Here is a 25,351-nt window from a genome sequence, read left to right on the forward strand (position 1 = left end):
GCAAAAGCCACAGAAGGACACTGCACTATTTCTAAGGGCTCGAGCACTGCCAGACCTTCACCTCGGCTGCCTTTTTAAAGGTTACAAGTGAGAATCCAGCTGCGTAATGTTGGTTGTGTGGTAAAATCTGCAGAACTGCATTAAGTACAAAGTAACACCCGGTGAGATGATTTAATAAACCCACAGAAGTTAATAGCACACAGTCAGGTTTGTAGGTCCACAGCTCTGCAAACCAATACAACTAAATAACCTCTAGGCATTTTTTAAGCTGTTAATTATGAAAACAGTGATTTGAGGCATGCAAATTGCTGTGGTTCTAACCAAAAGCCCATCTCATTTGGTACCATGAATTTAGGATGATCTGCAAAGTCACAGAACCAAGTAACTGAGACAGATGACAACTGTGCAAGTCTTATCCTAATAGCAAATATGATTGAGTTTCAATTGCTAGCTGGAAGTTAACAGACTATAGACTCCGTGCATCACAGGAATGGAAGTAGAGCTGGCTCCATACAGAAAAAAGAGGCCTGGTATGATGATCCATTATGTATCTGACTTGCTATAGATAGTCCACATCAAGGACTAGCCTCAGTATGGAAGCAATTTAACCTCACCATGCAGTGCAGAAACCAAACAATCACCCTAGCACAGAGCTGGCTCCACATAAAGCTTCAGCAATTCTGCACAGCAAGCACTGGAACAGTCTGCCCAGAGAAGGGGTGGATGCCCCATCCCCAGAGATGCTCAAGGTCAGGCTGGATGGGGCTCTGAGCAACCTGATCAAGCTGTAAATGTCCCTGTGCACTGCAGGGGAGCTGAATGAGGTGATGACCTTTAAAGAGCCTATCCAACTCAAACCTCTATGGTTCTACAAACCAGGAACATCAAGAGCTGATCTGAGTCCAACACAGCTATGAAGTCCAATTGATCATGGCACTGCCAAGCCCAAGCACATCCTTTTGGTTATGTCTGCACAAGCTCTGGTGCAAGCCCATAACAAACCCATCCAGACAAAAACGTGCAGGTTTACAGATAATAAGAACGTACCCAGACAACAAAGCTGGTAACAGGGCTGAAGACCTGACCTATGAGAGGCTGAGAACACTTGGGTTGTTCGGTTTCGAGGTGACAAGGCCAAGAGGTGGCCTCATTTCTCCCTGTGGCTTCCTGGGGAGAGGAGGTACAGAGGAAGATGTTGGTCTCTTCTCTCCATAACTAGTGGCAGGACGTGGGAAGAGCACAAAGCTCCACCAGGGGAGAGGGAAGATTTAGGTTAGATATGAAATGCAATTCTTTACTCAGAGGGCAGTGAGGCACTGACACCAGTGCCCAGAGCTGTGGGTGCCCCACTCCTGGAGGTGTCCCAGGCCATGGATGGGCCCTTGGCAGACTGACCATGGCAGGGATTTGGCTGGGGGGGTTTTGAGGTCCCCTCTAACCCAACTATTACTGTTATAAATAAGGTCTCGTCCAAAGGAACCGTTCTATTCTCTGAATTACCTCTTTGCAAAGCTGCCATAGGGCTGCCTGGAGCTGCAGCTCCACACCACAGGCCCAGTCACACACAGAATCACAGGTCACAGAATCACAGAATGACCCAGGTTGGAAGGGACCTCAAGGATCATGTAATTCCAACTCCCCTGCCTGGCAGGGCCACCAAACATACACATTTACTACACCAGGTTGCCCAGGAGACCCCATAGATCCCCACAGAGACCACACAGACCCCATAGAGACCCCATAGATCAGGTTGCCCATGGCCCCGTCCAACCTGGCCTTGAACACCTCCAAGGACGGGGCATCCACAACCTCCCTGGGCAGCCTGTTCCAGGGCTTAACCACTCTCCTAGTGAAGAACTTCCCCCTAACATCCAACCTAAATCTTCCCTCTTTTAACTTAAAACCATTTCCCCGTGTCCTGCTATTGTCAGCCCTTTCCAAGAGTTTAAGGGAATAAATAGTAAGTTCCCTTCAGGTATTGAAAGGCTGCAATGAGGTCACCCCGCAACCTTCTCTTCTCCAGGCTGAACAAACCCAACTCCCTCAGCCTGTCCTCATAGTGGAGGTGCTCCAGCCCCTGATCATCTTCCTGTCCCTCCTCTGGACCCTTTCCATAATCTCCATGTCTTTTTTGTACTGAGGGCTCCACACCTGGACACGGTACAACAGATGGGGCCTCACAAGAGCCGAGTAGAGAGGGACAATCAGCTCCCTACAGGCCGTGCTTCCCGGTTACTCACACAACCGATCCTCACTCCCGAGCTCAGGGAGCTGCTCAGTCTCTTCCCCAGCGCCGTCAGGACACACCGGGATCCCCCTGAGCACCGAACCGGGCCGGACCAGCGGTTCTATGCGGCCGAGCGCTGGGATCCAACCGAGCGGCCCTCGGCATCTCCTCAGGCCCACAGTAACGGAGCCACGCGCTCCTCCCGTTCCCCCGAGCCGCGGCCCCGTTGGGATCCAAGGAGCGGAACGGCGGCGGGGATGAAGGGCGGAGGTTCATCCAGGTACATTCAATGAGCTCTTACCGAGAAGCGGCCCCACAGCCGCACCCGGGAACGGGACCCGCATCCGACATGGCAGCGGCCCCACGGATCCGCAGCAGCAGCAGGACCCGGAAACAGAATGAGGGTATAATGGAAGTGACATCACCGCCATACAGAAGGCGGGCGCTATGGGGTCTGTGAGGGGGGAAGGAGCAATGGGGTCTGTGGGGCCTCGGTGTTAAAGCCTTGTCACCATGACAGGCCGCACTGTGTGTGTGGAGAACGTGCCGTGTGTGTCAATACAGCGAGGTGAGAAGAAAGGAGACATTAAAGGAGACCTTAAGGGACACCTTGAAAGGCAACGCGTTTGGAAACACGCTTTATTTAGAGGAACGTTTGAGGTTTCAACTGCAAATCAAACCCCCGTCCTGCAACATAGAAGCGCCAGGAGCAGAAGGTCAGATTTGGTTTAAAATGGCTTTTTGCTGACTTAGTTATTGCGACATCATCCCGTGAAGTGGCCTCAGTTCCTGCACCGTTCACCCTTCCCCTTAGAAGCAAGTTTCCATCTGTTCCCTTCAGCTCTCACTTGTCTTACAGCTGGTTTCTGTGTTTGTTTGCTTTGTTCCTGTGTGTATTTAACCCTGTGTGGATTTAGCCCTGTGTGGATTTAACCCTGTGTGTATTTAACATGGCTGTAAGTTTCCCAGTGATCTATAGAAGACCAACTTATACACCAAATAATCCCTTTCCATTTCCTCCAAGAGTTGCCAGACTCAAGCTCTGTCGGGTGCTTTGGCAGCTATGAAGCAAGTGAGATCTACCATCATGTAGGTGGTGAGGAGGAAAGCTTTGCCAGCTGGAAAAGCATCTCAGCCAGAATGTGCCATCTCAGGAGGGCAAATATATTGAAGCACGTTCCTCCAGCTCCCCAGGATTTGGGCTTTTAGATGCAGCGTTGTGATCCTCGCTGTGCACTGGGTGGCTGCAGATGTGGAGCAAAGCTTTGAACGTGGGTCTACCAAGAGGTGTCAGCAGGTATTTTGTGTGAGTGACCATAGTGGAGCCAGGAGGGAACGCATTTGCCTCATGGTCACATTCTGCTCTCTGCCCGGTACAGAATTGAGTGCACAGCTCACCATCAGAGACGGCATTAAAAAGAAAAAAGCCTTTTAGTGCTTTTGCTCATTTACACATATAAGCACAAAAGCTGCTGGAGGAGCTGCAGGAGATACAGCTGAAGGACACCCATCTCCACTGATGCATAGACAGGTCTGATAGCAATGTTGGTCTTTATCTTTGGAAAGACTCCAGCTCTTCTTTCACCTTCTCCTCATAACTGGTGGGCATGTGAAAGCTGCTGAGAACACAACAAGTATTGCCATGTCAGATAGACTTTTCTTACGTTACCGGCCAGACTCTCCCATGTAGTTTGAGGAACCAAAAAATGATTGTTAAAAACAAGTAGCTTCCCTTCCTTGCCCTGCCCAGTTTCCTGTGCTGGATTGAGTAATCACAGTCAGAAAAATAAACCTCAATTGTCTCATGACTTGTAACAGAAATAGGCACCCCTGGAAAACTACCCTAGGGCCCTACTGGCTGCTGCCAGCCCTGAGTGAGGACTCTCAAGTCTTTCCCAATTGCATGTATTTCATCTCTGCAAAGTGCACTGCATCACTATGCATCACTGGTTTACTCAGAGAGTGACCCAACCTAATACTTCATTTGTGGTAGATTATCAAGAACCAGCCAGCAGAAATAAAAAGGCACAATGGAAGGAAGGAACAATGCGCAGTTGCTTTTTACAATCCTCATTTAAATAAATAAGAATGAAGATAGAGAAGCATTTAAAGTTGGTTTTTTTTTGTCTCCTCATACTGCCCGTGCTGACAGCTGTCTTCTGTTACCCAGGGCATCCAAAATGAGGTGGGATCTCCACAGGCACTAAATTACCAGCTAGTCAAAATCTGAATGCAAGAGGCTACTTACTTTCCAGTTCTGCAGTCATACAAGAAACCAGGGCAGACAGCAGCCCCCTTTGGGGAGCTGATTTGGGATGGGGGCTGAGGCACTGCCGATTTCTCTTCCTTGTGTTACCTTTGTCTGGTGACAAAAGCTGTGAGCAAAGCCAGTTCCTAACAGCTGCTCAGCACGTTCCACCAGGTTGTTTAGAAGTCTTACAGCTCTGATACTGGACTTTTCCTGGAAGCTGAGCAGGCGAAGGACCAGGCATGGTGCTATCAGGGCTGACGTAATGGATAATCGCAGTGTACTTTGCTCACTGCAGACACTCACCGCATTTCTTTCAGGTTAAAGCAGGTTGCCTGAGCTGCTGGCAGTGCCCACAACTCAGACAGATGCTTTTCTCACAGATTTTTACAAGTTTCAGTTCTGCTAGTTGAGAGCGATAGAAGAAATCACAGAACGACAGAGGTTGGAAGGGACTTCTGAGTCCATTTGGTCCAACCCCTGCTTCAGCAGGGACACCCAGAGCCTCTTGCCCAGCACCACATCCAGGTGGCTTATGAAGGTCTCCAAGGAGGAGATTCTCTGGGCAATCTGTGCCAGCCTCACATTAAAAAGTTCCTCCTGATGTTCAGGGGGAACCTCCTGCATTCCAGTTTGTGCACTTGTCCTGTCACAAATGAGCGTTCATTCCTCTAACAGGAAAAATGAAAAGTAATATCCTGCTCCAGTCATGTCCCTCCGTGCCTTCGTCTGATGAGTGACTCATTCATGTACCTCGGTCTCTGCAGTCAAAACCGACTGACCTAGAACCCAACAGCATCCTCTTGATGGATGGTGCCCTCAATCACCGTATCTGTGGTTTGCTTGGAGCACTTGCGACTCCCTTTCATGCTTTTCAGATTCTGTGATACGTGCTTCTGGAACTTCTTGGTGAGGAAGCAATAGATGACTGGGTCCAACACGCAGTTCATACTCAAGAGGCACAAAGTCACCTGGTGAGCATCATTGAGCTGCTGGCGCAAGCGACAGTTTTCCTTCTTCCATTGCTCCAGAACAGTCAGTGTCCAGGGCAGGTCCACGATGTGATGAGGCACAAAGCTTATGATGAACACAACCAGCACAGTGCAAACCATCCAGAGCGCCCTTTGTTTGACATGAGCTTTCTTCCGCTGCTGCCCTGATTTGGAGAACAGGGTCCTGATAATGATGATGTTCCAGGCCAGGATAAATAGGAAAATGATATAGAAGAGGGTGCAGATGATGACGTGAATGACAAGAACAGGTGTAACATCGCCAGTAGAGTCATAGCGCTCAAAGCAACGTGTATAATTATTTGAGCCAATCTTCTCCACGTTCGTATTATCATCAAAAATATAATACAAAGCGCTGCCCACTGTTATGATCCAGATGGCTGCTGACAGAAAGATACCCCTTCTCTGGGTGGTAAACTGAGCTGCTTTAATAGGATTCGTCACAGCTTGGTAACGGTTGTATGTAATGACCATCAGGAAGGCAACAGAAGCGTAGGTGTTCACAAAAAATAAACTGCCAGCCACGTTACAGAGGAACTTGGGCATGATCCAGTCCCCGTGGTGGTGATAGTAAACAATCCACAGTGGCATTGTGACCAGGAAGAGCAGGTCAGCTACTGTCAGGTTCAGCATAAAGATCTTGATTTCATTGAGTTTCTTAGTGGGGTAAATACGGCTGAAAATCCAGAGCACGTAGCAGTTGGCAACAAAGCCCAGAATGAAAATGATGCTGTAGAAAACAGTGAAGAGGCTGTAGCGAAACTCAGAGTCTATTGGGCACACACTGCCTGCAGCAGCATCTTTGCTCTCTCCAGACATCGTGCTGTGGAGTGGACACGTGTGACCCACAATTCCTGCTGTAGCTTTTCTATTATCTGCAAATAAGAAGCATAAAAAGAGCTGATTGGGATTGTGCCATTGCTAAGCCAAAGCTCAGCTTTCTATTTCAGCTGTCTGGAAACATAGGAGCTTTTCACAGTGCCCCAGTTTGAGGTTCAGGCACCTGCTCTGTCCCCTTGGGTCCCGACATCTATCCCATTCCCACACCATACGCTGGGCCTTCATCAGTGTTTTTTGCTACTCTGTAGATCTCAGATCACTAATCTCTAAAGACTTCTGCACAAAGGTTCATATAACACATAAAACCATCCCCTCCTCTCCTCCCAGCTACACTGACTGAGCTTCTTCATCTTTTGCTATTGGCAAACAGGGTTTTCTTGACTCTTAGTTCTCTTTATTAAAGCCTGCCTGTTTTCTGTTGTGCCCTCATTCTGAATTCAGGCTTCTCTCAAATTGACATGGCTCTTTCTTTCTCTTTCTTCTTCCCCCCCTCCCCACATACCCCAAGTTCTGCATCAAATGCAATTGGAGCAGCAGCAGTTCTGTGCTTTCCTGTGAAAGTAAATGACAAACACAGTCACTGAAGAGATGCCTTCAGGATTTCAATGTTACCAGTCCCCGCCTCACTTAGTAGTTCTTCAGACCTTACCTACAGCTTTGACATCAAATTTCTGCACCATCAATGCGATCTGTATTCTCATCTCAGATCTGGGTGGGATTCAGATCAATCCCTTGTATACTCCAACCTGCTTATTTTACCATACAGAGGACACAAGGTCTGCTCTTCTCTCTAGCACCATTGCCCTGTAAGGCACTGGTCTCACCTCTCCCAGTTCTGCTGGTCTTTGCTTCCTTGGGAAGTCGGAGGGAGACAACTATCACAGAGTTGCTATTTTGTGGTGGGGAGCCACCAAAAAGAGTGTGTGTGAGGCTGCTCATTCACATCACACAGGGCTTGTAACAAATCCAAGCCAACACAGGGTTTGTAAAATGCAGGACGTGATGGTTTCCCATGTAAACCTTGCCACCAGTCACACTGCCTAAACTTCTTGTGCAAATGATGAGGGCAAAGCCAAGTGCTGCGCGTTGCAATGTGCTCGCTGTGCTCTGCCAGCCCCACAGACAACAAGTGTCTTACAGCAAGCTTCCTCCTCGGCAAGCACCATTCTGCCTCAAAACTGCATCTTCCCTAGCAGCGGGGGCACAAAACCCTTTCTGAGACACTTTTGTGCCCACATGCTGGTTGGTTCCTCATTTGCAGTGCTGCATTTTTCCTCTCCAAATAGGGAAGTCAGCTCTACCTCAAGAAAACTGCCCCTTTCCTCAGAAAACTCTGCAAACACCTTCATACTTCTTTGTACTTCCCTGCTGGGGGGAGAGGAAGGCAGCAGTCACCTTCCCCAGCCTGTCCCTCCTCACTCCTCATTGGTGCCCTATGGATGTGACAACTCTGGATGCCCATGTCCTGCTATGGGGCCTTCTCATTGCTGCTGGATGCTCTGCTCCCTGTTCTGATTTATGCAGGGTTCAAGGCACGTCCTACTGTCATCCATTTCTGCACCCTCATTTATAGATGAAAAGCACTCAGTGGGGACCAACCCCAGGTAAAGACATGAGAGGGTTTGCATCCCTGGTTCAGGGGGCAGCAGGCACAGAAGCTTCATGGAAGGGGTGAAGAGAGAAGAGAGACTCATGCAGATCTCTGTGCTTGATGCACTCTTCTAACAGCAGAATAAGAAGTAAAATGAAGACCTAATTACCTAAGATCATTACAGACCTCATAGTTGGTTCAAATCTGTATCCTAAACTGACCATTCTGACTGGCTGTCACCTCCAGCAGACAGTTCTGCTGTTTGGGGCTGGGATCTTTGATGTTACCCACAAAGTCAATTTAGGTTCTGCTTGCAGTGAAATCCCTCCATCCCTGCATGTCTGCTGCTGCATGCTGGGGCTCTATGAATTTCCCTGCTGTCTTTTTCCAGACCTGCCCCCAGCTGCTGGATTGAGCAGGTAGAAAATTAAACCTGCTCATCTCCCCACCTGCAAAGCCTTACACAGAAGGAAGACAGGTTTGGGGCTGCAATCTGACTGGAGAGATGAACGCATGGATGTGCTCTAAGTTGTAACTATGCTCTGGTAAAGGTGCAGGATGGGTGGTGGGAGGGGACGATGCCTTCTACAGCTCTGGCAGGGCTTGGTCAAACTCATCTACCTTGGCAGTAGTTGGCTGTGCAGTGCCAGTGCTGATAAGGTCCTTCAGGGAATCTCAGGAGAGTTTTTCCCTTTTAGTTTGCCAAGCCAGATGTTCTACATCATGCAACTAGAAGAGAGCGTGGCACCGCTCCCCTCCAAACATATTCAGACTTATTTCAGCCACTGTGACCATATGGGTCATCTCACTCAGTCTCTCCTCTTGAGGCACTTCCCCTTTGTATAAAACACAAACATTCTCTGTGCCAGAATGAGAGAAAAGTTGAATTGAGTTGAGTTCAAGCTGGCAGCTATGGGTCCCATACCCACTTGCATCAGGCTGCACTGTGTTACACATCCCTGGTAGCTGTAGCCCAAAGCCAGTGCCCAGTACACTCCCCAGAGCTTTCTATCATCAGCTTTACCGTGTGAAGAACTAGAGGTGGAAGTCACCAGCTGCACAGTGAAGTGGCTGGGAGAAACACAGACTCCAGTCCCAGTCTCTCCTATGGGCCATGCTCTCCCAGTAAGGATTCACTGGCTGATGGCCACGACATCAGATAAACATCTTTCAGCAGGAATAGCATCAATAAAATCTCTTTCGTGCTTACCACAAATGGATTCAGTGCAATGTGCCCATCTTCTGCTTGAGTAGAGATCGGTGTCTTATTGAGTGTGCTCGGTCCTCTTCTAAGAGTTATTTGCTCTGACCACGGTCTGAAAGGTCTCCACGAGGGCAGCTCTCAAGGAGAGGACACCAGAATGGGAGCAACTGCAGCATGACTGCAGAGTCACTAGAGAAGAGGAAACGTGTGACATCAGCTCAAAGGAAATGAGAAATAAAATAGCCTTGTAGAGGAAAGGCAATCAACCGCAGCAAAGATCTGGAAAGTCCTTAGAGCTGTTTCCTCAAAACATCTTCTGATAATCCCAAAGGAAGGCAGGGTTGGAATTGTCCTTTAGGAGCAGAATAGGAATCCACTCCTCGTCCCTGGGATCAGGTGGCATTTGAACAACCTTCTTCTAAATAGACGAGTGGCAGAAGCCAGAAGAGTTTTGACCCAATAACTTGAAGGAAGGGAAGTGCCAGGAGACTTGTATACCTCCCAGATAGACTCGTTCTTTAGCAGTCTCCTTACATTTGTGTTCGGTACAAACAGACCCAGGATTACAGCTGTGTCACATCTGCTTTGATCTCAGGTACATTCTGCAGGCACTGGGACACCACAGCATGGCAGATCTTCTCCTGGACCACTCGCCATCATGTTCTTACCACCACGACTGGGGCAGCCAGAGGAGAACTCATCACAGGGATGCAAGTCGGTGTGGTGCACAGGAGGATGCCAGTGATGAGCAAAGCTGCCGGTACAGCAAAGCTTCAGGTACAGCCCCAGGTAGGCCAGCACATTCCAAACTGCAGCTCCCATGCTGGGGGTTAAGCTTCATGCAGGAGGCACTAGCAGCTCTGCAAAGCTGAACCAAAGACCTTGGTCCTCCTCAAGTGGCCAGAGCCCTGTTTGTGCCCTTCCTGTGAGAGCGATTCTGGGAACTTACATTAAAAACAAATTAAAAGCACTCCAGGGAGGCTGGCTGGCAACTGGTCCCTGGCTTTGGACAGAGCAGCCGGTGAGGATGTCATGTCACTGCAGGAAGGGGACCCTTAGCAAAGGCTGCAGAACTGCAAAACAAAGTGTGCTGTCCTGAGCAGCCAAGTTCTTAGAGGAAATGAAAGCCTGGGACGTCTGGGGCTGGGGAGGAGTTCTGGTCAGAAATCACTCCCTGCTCTTCTGGGGCTGCGCTGCTGCTGTTTCTGAATGTACAACATTGAATCCAGCGTTCAAACTCATGGTGGTTTTGGGAGCCCGACTTACAGAGCAGTCTGGGTCTTCCAGCACACAAAGTCCACCTGCACTGAATGCCATCCTGAACGAGCCTTTAGTTTTATTAAGAAAAGGGGGAAAAAAGGATACTTTTGCTCGCTGTATCCGGGATGCTGGATCCTGGAGGAGCAAATCCCTGGGGATTGAATTAGTGGGAGAAAAACTCAGCACGGAGTGCAAGCAGAGCAGCAGCAATTAGAGCAGGTGGGCTCTGCACACACACACAGCTGCTTTGTTCAGTGACAAGGGTAGCAAATAGGAACAACACGAAGTGCCGGCAGGATGGGAGCAATGAAGTGCTGTGTGTGGGACAAGGACACAAGTGGGTGTGAGCCCTGCCAGTCCCAGGCAATGGGTGAGCTCTGCAGATGTGCCCTGCGTGGAGCCAGGCAGGCTCTGGGTGGTTTTGTTACACGAAGCCCCCAGACAAACAGCCACAGGCTGTACTACCACCACATCCCTGTGCTTCCACTGCTACTCTGTGGTTGTGAGCTCCCAGCAGGGCACAGGGCCGTGCCACCACTCAGGGCACAAACACACACATCTGCTGGGGGCACTCAGGCAGAGAGGGTGAGGGCAGCCTCGGGTCAGAGACCTCAGGGGGATGCACATCCACACAGCAACGAGACAGAGCATAAGGAGCTGGTGAGCTCAGGAAGGAGGGAGGTGAGCAGAAGGGATGGGATGTCCTTACCTTGGGGCTGTCCAGCCCAGCAGGCGCTGGTCCTCCGTGAGCAGCAGCGTTGAGCCAGGACTGAAGGAGCTCTACCAGGAGGAGCAGGGACAGGAAAGAAGGCGCTGGTTCGCAGGTGGGTGACTCACTTCCCTCTTGGCACTTGCAACATGGCTCGGATATGCCCCAGCCACACCCTGGTGCACAGCACGGATCTCACAGGGAAATGGCTGTGCAGGACAGGGGCTCGCTGCTCTCTGCCATCATCCTGTGCCCTGGGATGGGGCAGCCCCACCTGCAGCAGCTCCACGCCAGGGATCCGGGCTCAGCATCCTCCAGGCTTCTCATTCCCTTCCAAGCATGGGTAGCAGCCAGAGCAGCACTCCATGCTTGTTCCAACACCTCAGCAGCAGCAGCTGACTTACAGGGAGGCACTGTGTCAGCATCGGGCTGCTCAGCGTGGGAGTCCCAGAGGACCATGAGGAAACACTGGCCAGAAATCCACCCCAGGCTGCAGCCTGATGGATAGAACACTCTTTCTTTGGGGCTCGCTCACTCTTTGGCTCACTGACACAGTCCCAGGGCATTGCTCAGGTTTCATGTGGGGTTTCCCCAGGTGTGCACCGACATTGCACAGACTACAGGCATAACACCACTCTGAGTCACTTGTGCTGTAATGAGATTCCACATTTCCTTCTGCTGCCTGCATTCACCGCAGGCTGTTTAACAAGGAAATGCTGCTGGCTTTTCTTTCTCTTAACAAGAGCCAGCACTGGTTTCTGCAACGAAGGAGGCATGAGGATTCTGAGAGCTGGGACAGCCACAAAGGGCTGAACAACCACTGCTGGGAGGGGCACAGAAGAATGCTGGTCAACACAGCAAAGTGTCCAGACAGGGTGTGCCTGCAGCTGAAAAGGATGCGTCCAATAAGACCCATTATCTTCAACTTGCATCCTTGCTTTGGTGAGAACACTGTTAATATTAATTTGACTGGATCTGTATTTGGCAGGTCACCCTGTGGTCACTGAGGGATGTGGGCATGGTGGGGGTGGGGATGGACCTTGGGGTTTTCCAACCTTAATGATTCTGTGACTTCTCTGCCACTGTAGGACGTGCGGGTGTCTCGGATGGGAAACCTCAATGAAGCAGGTACTGCCAGAGAAGCTGGCAATGTGAAGAGTCCAGTTCAGTGGTATGGAAGAGGTCAAACTACAGATCTCCTGCTAGAAATGAGAGACTCAGCTCTCCCAAAGCGTGTAGCTGTTCTTGCCCAAGGAGTCTGAAAGCCTTTCTGTGCCCATATTGAGCACAACACCAAGTCCTAGCAGCAAAAGGCATTGCCAAAACAGCAGCAGCAGCCAGCAGCCAGAGGAGCACCGCACTGCAGCAGCAGAGCCCTGGGAAATAGGGAGAGATCTCAGCCCACAGCGCAGCCACACTTGCTGTCAGGCCCTGGGGCAGCAGGTTGGTGCACAAGACAAGAGACAACACCCAGATCCCATTCCTGTGTGAATCGCAACTGTCCCAGCAGAGGAGGCCTTGCTTCTACATCTGTTTATAGGAAGAAAAGGAAGCCATGACAGCCTGTGCGCTCCAGATAACAGCACTGCATGCAACAGCCAAACTCTTTGTGAAGGAAACTTGCTATGCTGAAGCCCAATCCCTCAGTTTCGTTTGCTTTGAGAGAGCCTAGTCTAGCACAAAACCCTCCTAATTGCAAGAAGAGAGCACCTGCCCTTGATATCTCCCACCTGGGTCCTTCTATCCAGCACTGCCATTCCTATTGGTAATCCCCCAGAGCTACAGTTATGCTCCTGAAATAGGCAGGGTAGGAGAAAGAAGGGTTCTCCATGCATTCACAAGGACAGGGCATCTCTTGGGAAAGAAGAAGAAGTCCAGAAGAAGATAAAGCCACATACTCAGCATAGACAAGGTGGTGCTGGACCCAATGCACCTGGCTTCATGGAGCTGGAGATGATAAGCAGAAGAAGGTATCTCTACCAGCATCTGTCAGTATGTAGCAGAGACGTCCTCAGTTGGCATTTTTGTGTCTTTTCAACCAATTTCTTGTTCATTTCCCTCCATAACCTCTTGTTCTTGGGTTCAGGAAGGGAAAAACTTGATGACTTGGTTTCCCTCTGTACCTCTGCTTGTTTTCATGTACTCTTTATGAAGGCAATACAGTAAAGCATGTCTAAAAACCAGGCATCTGTGTAATCTGTAAGGCACCACCACCACCCCATGGCTTCACAGCAAGGAGGACTGTTTTCCACTTCATTCTGCCTTTCCTAACAGAATTCTGATCTATTCGCTACCAGGAATCCTGAGCAGCAGGAGTAAATGAGAGCACACCAGTGTGTGCTACAACCCAAGATAAATATTAAGTAACACAATGGTTTATGCCTCTTCAAGAACAGATTTCATCTCTGTCTTATCGCTCAGGTTTTCTACAGCTGTCATAGCTTGATTTGCAAAGGGAAAGGCAACCCCTTGGCCTTTGAAGGGAACCAAATCCTTTTGGGATTCCTAGAGATCTCCTTGTTCCCACTGATGTGATTTCTTGTTTTACATATCAAGGACAAATACTTCAGCCTACACACAGCACTGACCCAAAAACAGCTCCAAAGAAGAAGATCTGGGGGTTTCAGGCTTTGCATCATCTCTGCCTCTTGAAATTGAAGTGTGTTTCATTCAGTCTATCTCACAGCTTTGTTGTACAATGCAGAGGCCGAGCAACAGCTCAGACTGCATCTATTGGGTGCCCGCATTGCACATTCACTTATTATCCATCCAAGCAATTCAAACAAGGAACAAAAGGATCTAAATTAACCTCCCAGGCTCCCTTTACTAGAGCAGGGAAATAGACAGCAAGGGGCCAGGTATTTTATTGTTGCTAAAGCCCACCCAGCTGGTGAGAACCTTCAGAGGACTTGGCTGATAAGGCAGGAGAAAAACTGCATATTCAGACATACAAACATACAGGTGGGACAGGAAGAAAGGAAACAGGAGCAGCTAAATTGAAAGTGAACAACCTTATTTCGAAGACACACATTTTTGTGCCCTGGCCAAGGCACATTCAGTGGAACTAATGACTTGAAGGAGCTCAAGGCTGCTGCCCTCAGGGTCAGTGCTGTGTCGCTCCATTGGTCACACTCATAAACAGATGCATTTCTGAGAAAGAGAATCAGGAACTTCACATGGGTCATAAGAAACATCTCAAGTTCTAACAGGACTCATCCTGTTCTACTTGGGGAGACAAACAAGTGTGAAAAGAAGATCTGAAAGGTCAGTACCATGTGTCAGCAAAGTGATTAAACTATGTGAAAGGAAATGCTACCAAGACTTCAAAATCAAAAGCAATGTCTGGGAGAAAAGTCACTGGGAGAGAACTCCAAGTGAGCAATACTTTGACGGGAACCAGAGCCAGCTGAGTGAAAGCAACAACATCTTCTGGGTGAGAGACTCCAGCTGGATCTTCTGCACAACAGAGCTCTACCCTCTGAGCTACTGCCCAGCACTGCTCGTCTCTTACAGCCCTTCATCCGGGAAGCAGAGGAGATGCATCTCAGAGATAACACCACTAAAGTGAGCTCATGTTTTCCCCACGATTAAGTCTAACTGCTGCCTCAAAGAAGTTGTGTCCCTCCAAAGCATTCCCAGGTGATGAAGGAACAAGCAATGCCAATAAAAAGGAATTTCACTGTCTGAACGCAGCAGTGCTGTACAGTTCAGTCTACCTTAGTTTTATAAGGAAGGCATGTTTGGGAGCTGCTTTTCCTGCAGAGAACTGTGTGTTAACACAGCTTGATTACGTCTTTGGAACAACTACAAAACCTTACCAGGGCGAGTGTTACTGAGCAGTAGTAACAGCTCAGTGGCCAGCATTCAATTTACAATTGTATCTTTGAATAATTCCTCGCCAAAAAAAGAGAAAAAAGAAAAAAAAAAGGTAACTTGGGTAAAAATTTATTTTACATACAGACCATTGCAACTTAACTATTATTTGAGACGTTCTGTTATCTTTACAGAAAGTGACCAGCTGGTCTGAGATTAACAGAAGTGTAAGCTTGAGAGCTGCGATTTCAGAATGGAAATTAGATCTTGGGAGAAGAGTCCTTCCAAGCACCATGCAATGCAGTGGGGGGCTGCAGGTCTCTTAACAGCAGCTCATCTGCACTGAACAGTAATGGAAGCACATCTCCAGAATCAGCTCAGACCTTTCTGAAGCTGAACTTGCTGAGAAAGATGATGCCTGGACAGGCACAGATGCATTTCTGACACTTGGTTCAGCTCTCAAACTAGAAATGAATATAGTGAAACAGCACAATCTCTGTAAGGTACAAAACATCGAGTTACAGGGCAGCAGACAGACAGGACAGCAATAATGGGAGGACCCTCCTAAGCCATGTATTCTACATTTAGCGAGTTCCTGGCTGGGTTCAGACTATGGCCCTAGTTCAAATGGACTGAGTACAAAAAATACTTTGACCAATAATTAATTGAACTGGAAACAAACAGTCTACTAAAAAGCAATTCTTACTCTAGGTGACAATGAGTCCTTAAAAGCAGGGAGGGGACTGGGGAGCTGCTCTTTGGCAGTGCTGCCAAGATCATTCACGCTGCTCCATTTTTACTTTAGGAGGTCTCAGGAAGGTCCTGTTCTTCTTTTCTTTCTTGCCTTTTGTATTTGCCTGGAAATTTCTCCAGCTGTCCACACGACCATCCCGACTTTCCTGGAAACAAAGGAGAAAAAGAGGAAGGTTAACAACTGCAAGAGCCAGAGAATAGATTTTGCATACTAGCTTTGAGAGATCAGTATCAATTTGCCCCTTATGCTGCACCCTGGCAGCCAGGACATGCACCAGCAAAGCTGGAGAACACGCTTGCAAGTGCAGAGGTTCAGCTGTTTAGGAGCAGTATCAATAGCTCTGCAGTTCTCCTTTTTGGTACATCATTATTTGCTTGTAATATGAGTTCACATTTCCTCAGCATTTATCCTTCCCTGCATCTGCAGAGCAACAACACCCAACTCCTCCAACCACAATGACCACAGATCACAGAACTTCTGCCAGCAACGCTACCAGCAGCTCACATTGCTGTACCTGGCAATAAATGACATAACTCCACTGTGCACTCAACACAGCAGCATTACACAAATGCAGTCAGTTCAGTGTTTTCCAGGATACCCAGCTTCCTGTATCCATATGGTACAACATATGAACAGAGAAAATCTGCCCATTTAAGTCACTGGAAGAAATCCCATCTGTCTGCTTTCCAATGGATGCCAGCCCAGCACACAGAACTTTCTGCCAGACATCTTGTTGTATAAAGGCCTCTTGAACATAGTCTGGGACTAAGCTTGAGTGTAAATGAATAATCTGGCACATCCTTTAAGGAGGTCCTGCACATGGCTATTAAATTCTTTCCTGCCCACCCTGCTCTCTATGCCATAGAACTTGCCCTCTGGTGTGTAATAAAGGAAGAATTACAGGCTAGATCAGCTGCTGATTACCTCAAAGTTCTTCTGCCATTCTCGTTCTCGTTTAGCTTTCTCCTGGGCTTCAATTTCTTCTTCTCTTTGTCGTTTCCTGGAAGGGAAGCCACAATGAAGTTGTGAACCACAAGCACCTACATTAAAGACACAAAGTGACACTTTCAACACCTCTCTGAAAGCTCTTCCAATTTCTGGGTACATTACAATTCTTGTCAGTAATTATGCACTCCTGTGGCTGCACAGCAAAAAACAATTGGTTTCAAAACTAGAGCGAGCAGAGATGACAGCATGGCACCACTGACAGCAGACACATTTAATCAGTGAGTCATCTCTTGCAAAACAAGTTGGAATCCTTAATAACTCTAGTGATAACTATCTACAACTGCTCAGGGTACATGTTTTGAGAAGTTAATAAACACATGAGTGTGCAAGTAAGAAGGAGAAGGTTTTTCCCTTTATTTTTATCGCAAGAAGCCCTGCTCTGTGAAGTGCATCTACAGCAGCTACTCAGGCAACAGGCGACTGATTACAATCACACGTGCCACAAGATATTTCTGGCAACTAGTTAAAATTAAAAATCAACTGTTTGCACGCAAACAACACTTAAAACCATTTCATTCTGCCAGCCTTTACAGAGTATTTAAGCATAGTAAATGTATCTTAAGAATAGGAGGGAAAGCTCCCTATTCACATTCTTCAAGCACAGACATCTGTACTCAATAAAGAACACACGGAATCTACATCATTAGAGGTATTCAAGCTTCATTTTAACAGGATCCTTGTTAATCTAATCCAAGGCTGAGCTTTCAGCAGGAGGTTGGACCAGATGGCTCCCAAAGGTCAGTTCAAACATTTATTTTCCTCAGATTCTCTAATTTCTCATCTTTTCCTAGGACGTGTGAGGGGCAAAGCAGAGCCTGAGCTGCACAAGCAAAATGCTATTGGTACCTTTCATGCATTTCTTTAGCTTCTCTTTCTTTCCTCTTAATTTCCAGTTCAGCAAAGAGCTTCATTGTCTGTTTGTACACAGCCTGTTTGAACTGTAAAACACACATTTGGTCTTAAAACAAGGCACGTTAACACAGTTAGAAAAATCTATTCTACAGAAGAATGTGAGAAGCATAAAAAGAAAGTAAAGCAAGGCTGTGTGGGCACATGCATATGTCCTGCACTGAGCTCAGTCCATAGCAGAGACATAGGAAATGGTTATATTCTAGCCCTAATGTAACCAGGAAGCAGCTACTTAATAACCTAATAATATTTCATTTTCATTCTGTGCCTAAACTGAACTTCATTTCAAGCTCTCCTATTTTGTCCATCGAGTTCTACAATGCCACAATATTTGACATATTAAAAGAAGGTTAAATGGTCACTGTATAGATGCCGATTTCCCAGCTGACATCCTTGATGTGTTGTAACAATTTAGCCCTGGCTTTGCAGTGGAAAATATCACTGTAATTAAAACAAACTTCACTATTAAAGAACAGCAAAAGACCTCTGAAAATCAGTGCAAAATAAGAACATTATGGAGTTGCTGGGATGGCACCAAAAGGAAAAAGAACACTTTGTAGGAAAAAAAATGATGAATTTGTAAGACGAATTTGTTGCAGAACAGCAGATCTATCCTCAAAACAGCAACTCTATCCTCAAGTGCAATATGCTAGAAACAAGCCTTCCTACAACTTGTCCCTAAAAGCACATTTAGACATGCTGCAATGGGTTCTCTCTGCTGACAGTAAGAATGTCTCCAGCATTCAGAACATACAATGAAATTCAAGTCAAACAAGAGTGTATGATGGACAAGCAATAGTGCCTTGCTCCTAGGAAAGAACTGGTTATTTTGATCTAGGTAACATCATAATGCTTTTCCTCTTTACAGTACAGTCAAACTACTTCCAGGCTGGATATTACTCAATACATGATACTTCTACAGTCACAACTTACTCTTCTGTATGCAGAAGGATTTACAACTCTCAGACAAAGAAATGTCTGCATACTGGTTTAGATTCCCATTCCTTAAAATACATTCTGTACTCCTCAGTCACTTGGAAACACACAAACTTACAACTTCAGGATCATCTTCTTCTACATTGGGAGGTTTTCCATCCTTCTTTAATTGCTTCTTTTTTTCTTTCACCTAAAGATTAAGAATGAAAGTAATAGCCTACAAAGCTTTATAAGGATCCCCCAACTATATCTAAATAGTATTGTGTTCTATTTGAAGAACTGTTTGTTTGGATGACTGTAAGTTCTTGATTTAGATCTATGTTTTATTTTACATGAAAATCTCCTGGCTTTCAGCCCGAATATACACACGATCAATGTCATATGAACTGCAGACATTAAAAATAACAGATACTATTCATTCAACATAATCCCCTATTTTTTTTGTTAGTTTGTTTTTAAGGTACATTTACATCCAACATGTACCATCCAAACTAGCAGGAAGTTTATTTTGCATTGCAATGCTTGAAATATTAACAATAACAAGCAGAACATAAAGTGTTCCTTGATTTACAGCATCTGGGTTCTCCCATATCAGCTTGTTATGTATAGTCTGCTCATATTACTCAACCAACGTCTTGACCATTGCAATCCAAGCTCCTTTCCTTATCTTATAGGTCAAGTTTTTCCCCAAAACTTCCCAGTCTTCAGCTTTCACCACCTATTATCTTCCACCCACACAGATCTGAACTGCATCATTCATTCACAGACTCAAAAAAAAACTATTTAGGTCAGATCTTGTGGTTTGACCTAATTACTTCAGGTACCAAATTTCACTGAGTTATCCTGTACTGAGCACAAACGCAGCCTCGGACAAAGCACAGCCGTTCATGCCTTGAGAAGCTCAGTCCACCTGCACAGCTGCATCACGAGTTTTGTTCAGTTCACCTTTTAACAACCAGGAGAAACAAAAAATATCAAATTAAGAACAGTTTATGGGATACTCACAGTATGTTCCACATATTCTTTTCCTGCTTGTATCACATCCAAAGCCCTCTTCTTTTGCTCCTGATCTAGCAGCAGCTTGTATGCTTTATCTACAGCTAAAAAACAAGTACCAACATTAATAGTACCAGTAGTCACAATCAAAAGGCATCACTGCTACTTTGTAGGGTTTTGAGGGTTTTTTGTGTTTTTTTTTTCCCCTATTACATCCAGGTAAATGATTTCATGATATCAGTCAAATGAGATGTGGGGTGTGGTAGTGTCAGAGACTGTCAGAAACATCTGAACATTATAGGGTTAAAGCATCGATCCTATCAAGTGATTTAGTTACAAGGTATAAGGTTTAGCTTGAGGTTGGCAGTGCCTCTGAAACCATCTTATTACTGTTACACACTCTGAATAAAATCTAATGCACAGAATAAACAGTTTTTCTTGAACTATCCTGAAGCCCAATGGATGAGTTGGTCCTACTGCAAACTAACAATACCATTACTGCCACCTAGTGAAATGCTGCTGCTGAAATGCCAACCAGCTGCCAACATCTGCTTCTCCCTCGTCTAAAACACCTCTGCAGCAATTCTGTCCTTTGGTGGGGCCTTACAAGCATTTAAAACAGCTCCAGAATAAACAGTATATAAACAGAATAAAACAGCCCAACTGCAGCTCAGCCAAGGGTGAGAGTCACTTACCTTCAAATGCCTTCTGAGCTCTATCTGCATCATCTTGGTTTTTGTCTGGATGTACCAATATTGACAGCTGCAAAAGAAACAATCTTGCCATCAAGATCTTTGTAAAAAAAAGAGAAGACTACTTCAGTATTTTCTGTGAGAGAACAGCTTAGATAGGAGGAATCAGAGGGGATGACATCCCTTTGTATACAAGCAAATCAGACGACAACACAGTAGACTAAACATCGGTAAGAGTTAATGAAGGTTTCTCAGTGAAACTGAGGTCCAACTTCTGTAACAAAAAGGCAAAGAGAAGCTGCAGTTTGGGCAATGCAGCCATACAGACACCTTCCAGCCACAGCAGCACAGGGCTGACGTGAACCACTTGTACACATGAGTTTCAAACCTTTGGTCTTAAAAAGAAACAAATGTACAAAGACCATCCTCAGCCATAGTTTACCACTTCTCCTGCATCTCCCAAGAAGTCCTCCAGGATCTCTAAAGTTATTCAAATATTAAACTACTTAAAAAGATGTGTACATTTTTTCCTTAGACTCCTTCACTGAAAATTAAGGAAACATTTCCCTGCAGTCTCTGTAGAGCAGACAGGACACTGACTATTGCCAGCAGAATATGAAATCTGGAATAATGTTCCCTGTGTTACACAGAGCAAAGAAGAGGAGGCATTGAGCAGGGCTGCTGCTCTCTCAGGTAGCCCAACCACAAAAAAAACAGTGAAATTCTTAAAGAAATCTCAAAAATAAATACTTCTGGATCAAAGATAATGTATTTAAGAGAAAGGTAAATGTCAAATGTTGACCTCCTCTTTGGACTAAACTTCAATACACTGCTTATACGTGGGCATTTCAGTTCACATTGGCTCAGTCACTCATGTTACAAAGCAGCAAACCATGCACAGACCAGCTTTCCCCTCACAGATACAAAGATTGTTCTACACATTTCTTCACAAAACAGCTGCTTGTCTCTACCCAGACACAGCTTTTCCACTGCTTTCCCCATTCCCAAGCACAGCTGCACAATCTCTGCAGAGCTTCTTGTTTCATTTCAGAAGCTTCAAATGCAAAAGTCAAATACCTGTCGGAACCTTTTCTTTATTTCTTCATCTGTAGCTTCAGGATCCATCTGCAGAACCTAAAAAAGACAACAACAGAGCAAATTCAACTGTATGCCCCACGTTTCAAGGTGGGCAAGCTCTGAAAACTTGGTTCATCAGCATACAGGCACATCAGAAAGCTCACCCCAATGGGAGCTGCTTCAGGATATGAGTTTTCACCTAGTAAAATGGAAACGTTTTAAGGGACACCATGTTTGGGACACTGTATTTTTAGCAGTGCTATGTTTCTTTCAGTGTGCCAATGTAATTTGGCAGAAAATAAACTCCATTGCATTTCTGTTTGTCTTTAGATATCAGAGAGGCTGGGAACAGCTGAACATAGATTCTGAGCAATGCCCAACCCAGTGCTTTAAGTCTGGTCACAGAACTTCCATAGTTATGAATTCACAGCTCAAGTCCCCATTCCAACACTGCTCTTTCTAGGAGTCAGTATTGTCAGGTTCTCCTGATGCTGCCAACATCTCACGTTGCCCAGGGAACCACTATGGATCACAGAACTTGGCTGCAGGGTCTGCACTTCACTCCAGTCTCTGTACCATTTAATGGACTCCTTCAATACCGGCTGCACTCTGCTTCTGGACCCCTGTGGATGATGCTGTACCTTAGTTTGCAAGTCACCTATTGCAATAGTTTCACCATGGCAGAGGGTTGGAACTGAGTGGGCTTTTAAGGTCCCTTCCAACCCAAGCCAATCTGTGATTGTACGAATACCCAGAACATCACAATGTATTCCCTTCAGTGTTTTCCTTGTAAGATTTTAACTGCAACTGGAACAACACAATACATCATGCAATGGAGTTATGCAGTTCCCAGTGACTCCTCCAGGATTACTCTCTGCTATAACAAGTGAGTCTCTCTATCCTTCTATGAACAGAAGTTCAGTGGGATGAACACCCAAAATAAAGGACAATCAGAAACCCTAAGACCACAGTGGTCAGAAGGGAACCTGACAGCGTGCCACCTGTTATGTTATCATTCACAAAGCAGTTAGCATTACTCTGCCAGTGCTGTTAAACAAGAGAAGCATGGCAACAACAATTTCATCCTGCCATAAAGAAAACAAGCACATATAGATCATCCTCCTGTCTCCTGCACTGTAATCCATGGTTAGAATTCGGTACCTTTCTGATTCTGGCCTCTTTCCATTAAGAAATACTCAGTAAATCTAGAATGGGATGTGCTATGTCAGACAGGAGAACACGATCAGACCAACCTCAAAAGGATTCAAGTTGAAATAGGAAGATCCAGGTCGGGTCAGCCGGTCAATTTGGTTTTTTGATGTTAGAACAGAATCTCGTTTTTCAATTTGCTTCACCTGCAGAACAAAAGACGCTCTCATTAACCAACCATAACAACATATTTACCTGCTTTCCTATGTGATGGCTACACCAATTGTTATCATTCGGTGCTATAACTCACAACACCTCTTGCTCATCTCAAGCCTGTAGTAACTCAACATTAGCAGGACACAGTGTAACAGCACCGTCAGCATCATCTTTTAGCTATAAAAGAAACCCAGAAAACATTTCTGTCTTTGTCTTCCACGTCTTGCTCAGCAACGGAGCCTTTTTGCCCTCACTTCACTCCTACACTTTCCCAGTGCCGTCATCCTGATACCTTGGATACCAGCTGCAAAGCTGCTTTTAACCCAGCACTGCCAGGAGAGCCCATTGGATGCCATCACATCACTGTAAGCAAGCAAATACGTTTCACTCTGACCATTTTTATCCAGTCAGCGCAATTTACTTCCCCATCCTCTCGCTGTAAACCCAAACCAAAGACCGGACTGTCAATCACTATTCATCATTAGGGAAAGGAATACGTAGATGTTCACTGAACAGTGCTCAATTAAGCAACCTGAGGGATGCACAGAGAAAAAGTGGGGTCATCCCCCTCCAGCTCCCACACAGGAACAACGGGCTGAGCTGGGAGCTGACAGCAGAGCACACAGAGCAAAGGAGCTGCGGGGATCCAGCGGGAGGAGAACAGAGCAGAGAACAGCACAGAGCAGCACAGAGCAACATAGAGCAGCACAGAGCAACATAGAGCAGCACAGAGCAACATAGAGCAGCACAGAGCAACATAGAGCAGCACAGAGCAACATTAGAGAGAAACGAGAGCAAATAGAGCACACAGAGAGATAGAGCAGAACAGAGCCCAGCATAGAGCAGCACAGAGCAAGCCCACAGCGGAGCCCATCGTGCCGCTCACATCCCCACACAACCGCAGTTCTCGGGCCGCCCCCTCCCGCCCCCACACAGGCTCCGCTCCGCCCGCCAGGCCGCACCCCCATGTTAGGCCGCGTTTTAGCGTAAGGGGACAGACTGATGTCGGTATAGCGGGGCCGGGCTCGCAGCCCCCCCGCCGCCGTTACCTCGCTGTAGAAGGTGAGGAACGCCTCCTCGGCGGCGCCCCCCGCCCCGCGCTCCTCAGGAGCCGCCATCGCCAGCACCGCGTGACGTTGTGCGCATGCGCCAGCGCGACAACGACACCAAGAAGGCGCCTGCCAGTCACGTTGATCGCGGGCGACGCGTGGTAACGCTGCAGAGGGCGGAGGAAGCGCGGACATTGCGAGGTGGCGGGCCGCGTCACCGCGCGGATCCCGGTGTCAGGGCAGGCGACATGGCGCCTGTGCCGCTGCGGCGGCCTGAGATGAGCATCATGGTCAGCAAACAAGCAGCGGCGTGCAGAGCTCGGATCCGCAGGTTTGAGTGCGGGCAAGGTGTGAACGGTGGGGTGACGGACCCCTGAGCAAGGTGAGGAGACTCACGCCTTGTTAATGCAACTCGGGAGCTGGGCAAGGAGCCGATGGCGAGGTGCGGGCTCTATCCGTGAGCGGAAGAGCGTATCGGTAAAAGGCAGGCGCAGAGAGGAGCGTACTCAGTGGTGACACGGGTGTGAAGCATCGAGTAAAATAGACAGTGGAGTTATGGATAAGGGTCCAAGAGGAGTGACAGGAGATGATCAGGGGTGGAGCACCTCAATAGAGACAGGCTGAGGGGTTGGGTTTGTTCAGCCTGGGAGAAGAGAGGTTGGCGATGACTCATTGCCAGCTTTCAGTACCGTGAGGAACTTACTGCCAGGAGGGGAGTAATCTTGGAAAGGGACTGATATAGCAACACGGGAAAATGGTTTGAGGTAAAAGGGGAATTTTAGGTGGATGTTAGGGGGAAGTTTGACTAAGGAGAGTGGTTAGGGCCTGGACAGGACATGCACAGGAGGTTGTAGGATGCCAGGTTTGACGGGCCATGGCACTTGATTATGGGTCTCAATATGGGGTCTATGGTGTCTCTGTGGGGATCTATGGGGTCTCTGTGGGGGTCTGTGAGGTCTCTATGGGGATCTATGGGGTCTCCTGTGCAACCTGATCTAGTAAAGGTGTATGTTTGGTGGCCCTGCCAGGCAGGGGGGTTGGAACTACATGATCCTTGAGGTCCGTTCCAACCCGAGTCATTCTGTGATTCTGTGAGGGGGGGCTGAGCTCTGAGCCCTGCCCCGCTGCGGGACCCCGGTGTGTGCGGGGCCCACCCCGCGTTGTGCTCTGTTATAGGGAGAAGGAGCGGGAGCAGCTGGCAGCCTTAAGGAAACACCACGAGGAGGAGATCGATCACCACAAGAAGGAGATCCAGAGGCTGCAGAAGGAGATCGAGCGCCACAAGCACAAGATCAAGGAGCTGAAGGATGATGACTAAGCTGGGTGGTGTTTATGTGCGGTGTAAGACAGCCGTGCAGACTGTGTGCTTTGGCCAAAGTTATCCACATGTGTTGTGTTACGGTGTGGTTGGCAGCAATGTCAAATAAACTGCTCGGTGTCTCTCTTCTGTTCATTAACTGTTTAATGAGGGTATAAAATAAGATCCGCTGTCTGGTTGTAAGTATTATAGACTCATAGAATGGCCTGGGTTGAAAAGGACCATCCAGTCCCAACCCCCTGCTATGTGCAGGGTCACCAACCAGCAGCCCAGGCTGCCCAGAGCCACATCCAGCCTTGAATGCCTGCAGGGATGGGGCATCCACAGCCTCCTTGGGCAACATGT

The 25,351-nt window shown here is 47.3% G+C and overlaps 3 protein-coding genes and 1 long non-coding RNA gene across 11 annotated transcripts in view; 1 reads left to right on the forward strand and 3 right to left on the reverse strand.

Moving 5' to 3' along the window:
* The window catches only part of EYA3 (EYA transcriptional coactivator and phosphatase 3), a 35,981-nt gene extending 33,332 nt beyond the window's left edge, over positions 1–2,649 (reverse strand). For 3 of the 6 annotated variants that reach the window (XM_015883505.2, XM_015883503.2, XM_015883498.2), the window contains exon 1: positions 2,529–2,648. In XM_015883505.2, coding sequence (XP_015738991.1) covers positions 2,529–2,571 — 43 coding nt within the window. In that variant the 5' untranslated portion in view covers positions 2,572–2,648. Of the gene's footprint in view, positions 1–2,240; positions 2,403–2,528 lie in introns of those variants that run through there. The other 3 variants (XM_015883504.2, XM_015883499.2, XM_015883501.2) reach the window with 3 other exon arrangements.
* A 187-nt stretch (positions 2,650–2,836) lies between these two features.
* Positions 2,837–14,777, forward strand: LOC107323934. Of its 3 annotated transcripts, XR_001559371.2 has the most exons (4): positions 2,837–2,943; positions 9,716–9,909; positions 11,105–12,031; positions 12,178–14,777. It is a non-coding gene; the product is annotated as an uncharacterized LOC107323934 (long non-coding RNA). The 3 variants fall into 3 exon arrangements; XR_004309534.1 differs by having other exon boundaries at positions 9,716–12,031; XR_004309535.1 differs by lacking the exon at positions 2,837–2,943 and adding an exon at positions 5,355–5,449 and having other exon boundaries at positions 9,716–12,031.
* Positions 2,853–11,165, reverse strand: PTAFR (platelet activating factor receptor). Its single transcript, XM_015883507.2, has 3 exons — positions 11,090–11,165; positions 9,127–9,309; positions 2,853–6,360 (listed from the first exon to the last, which is right to left on the reverse strand). Exon 3 carries the CDS (start codon positions 6,302–6,304, stop codon positions 5,258–5,260), a length of 1,047 nt encoding a protein of 348 aa, XP_015738993.1. The 5' UTR covers positions 6,305–6,360; positions 9,127–9,309; positions 11,090–11,165; the 3' UTR covers positions 2,853–5,257.
* Positions 14,778–15,018: 241 nt separating the features above from the next.
* Positions 15,019–23,845, reverse strand: DNAJC8 (DnaJ heat shock protein family (Hsp40) member C8). Its single transcript, XM_015883508.1, has 9 exons — positions 23,689–23,845; positions 22,528–22,629; positions 21,275–21,331; positions 20,201–20,267; positions 19,515–19,609; positions 18,628–18,699; positions 17,511–17,602; positions 16,581–16,656; positions 15,019–15,801 (listed from the first exon to the last, which is right to left on the reverse strand). Exons 1-9 carry the CDS (start codon positions 23,755–23,757, stop codon positions 15,679–15,681), a joined length of 753 nt encoding a protein of 250 aa, XP_015738994.1. The 5' UTR covers positions 23,758–23,845; the 3' UTR covers positions 15,019–15,678.
* Between the last annotated feature and the right edge of the window lie 1,506 nt (positions 23,846–25,351).

Source organism: Coturnix japonica, chromosome 23 (genome assembly GCF_001577835.2).
Source record: "Coturnix japonica isolate 7356 chromosome 23, Coturnix japonica 2.1, whole genome shotgun sequence".
NCBI lineage: Eukaryota > Metazoa > Chordata > Aves > Galliformes > Phasianidae > Coturnix > Coturnix japonica.

Excerpts from the sequence above, each read along its gene's own strand:
- PTAFR (XM_015883507.2), bottom strand. The coding sequence starts at position 6,304 with ATGTCTGGAGAGAGCAAAGATGCTGCTGCAGGCAGTGTGTGCCCAATA.
- DNAJC8 (XM_015883508.1), bottom strand. The coding sequence starts at position 23,757 with ATGGCGGCTCCTGAGGAGCGCGGGGCGGGGGGCGCCGCCGAGGAGGCG. Across the intron at positions 17,603-18,627 it reads AAGAAGATGATCCTGAAGTT|TTCAAACAGGCTGTGTACAA; the intron begins GTAAGTTTGTGT and ends TGTGTTTTACAG. Across the intron at positions 15,802-16,580 it reads AATGGCAGAAGAACTTTGAG|GAAAGTCGGGATGGTCGTGT; the intron begins GTAATCAGCAGC and ends CTTTGTTTCCAG.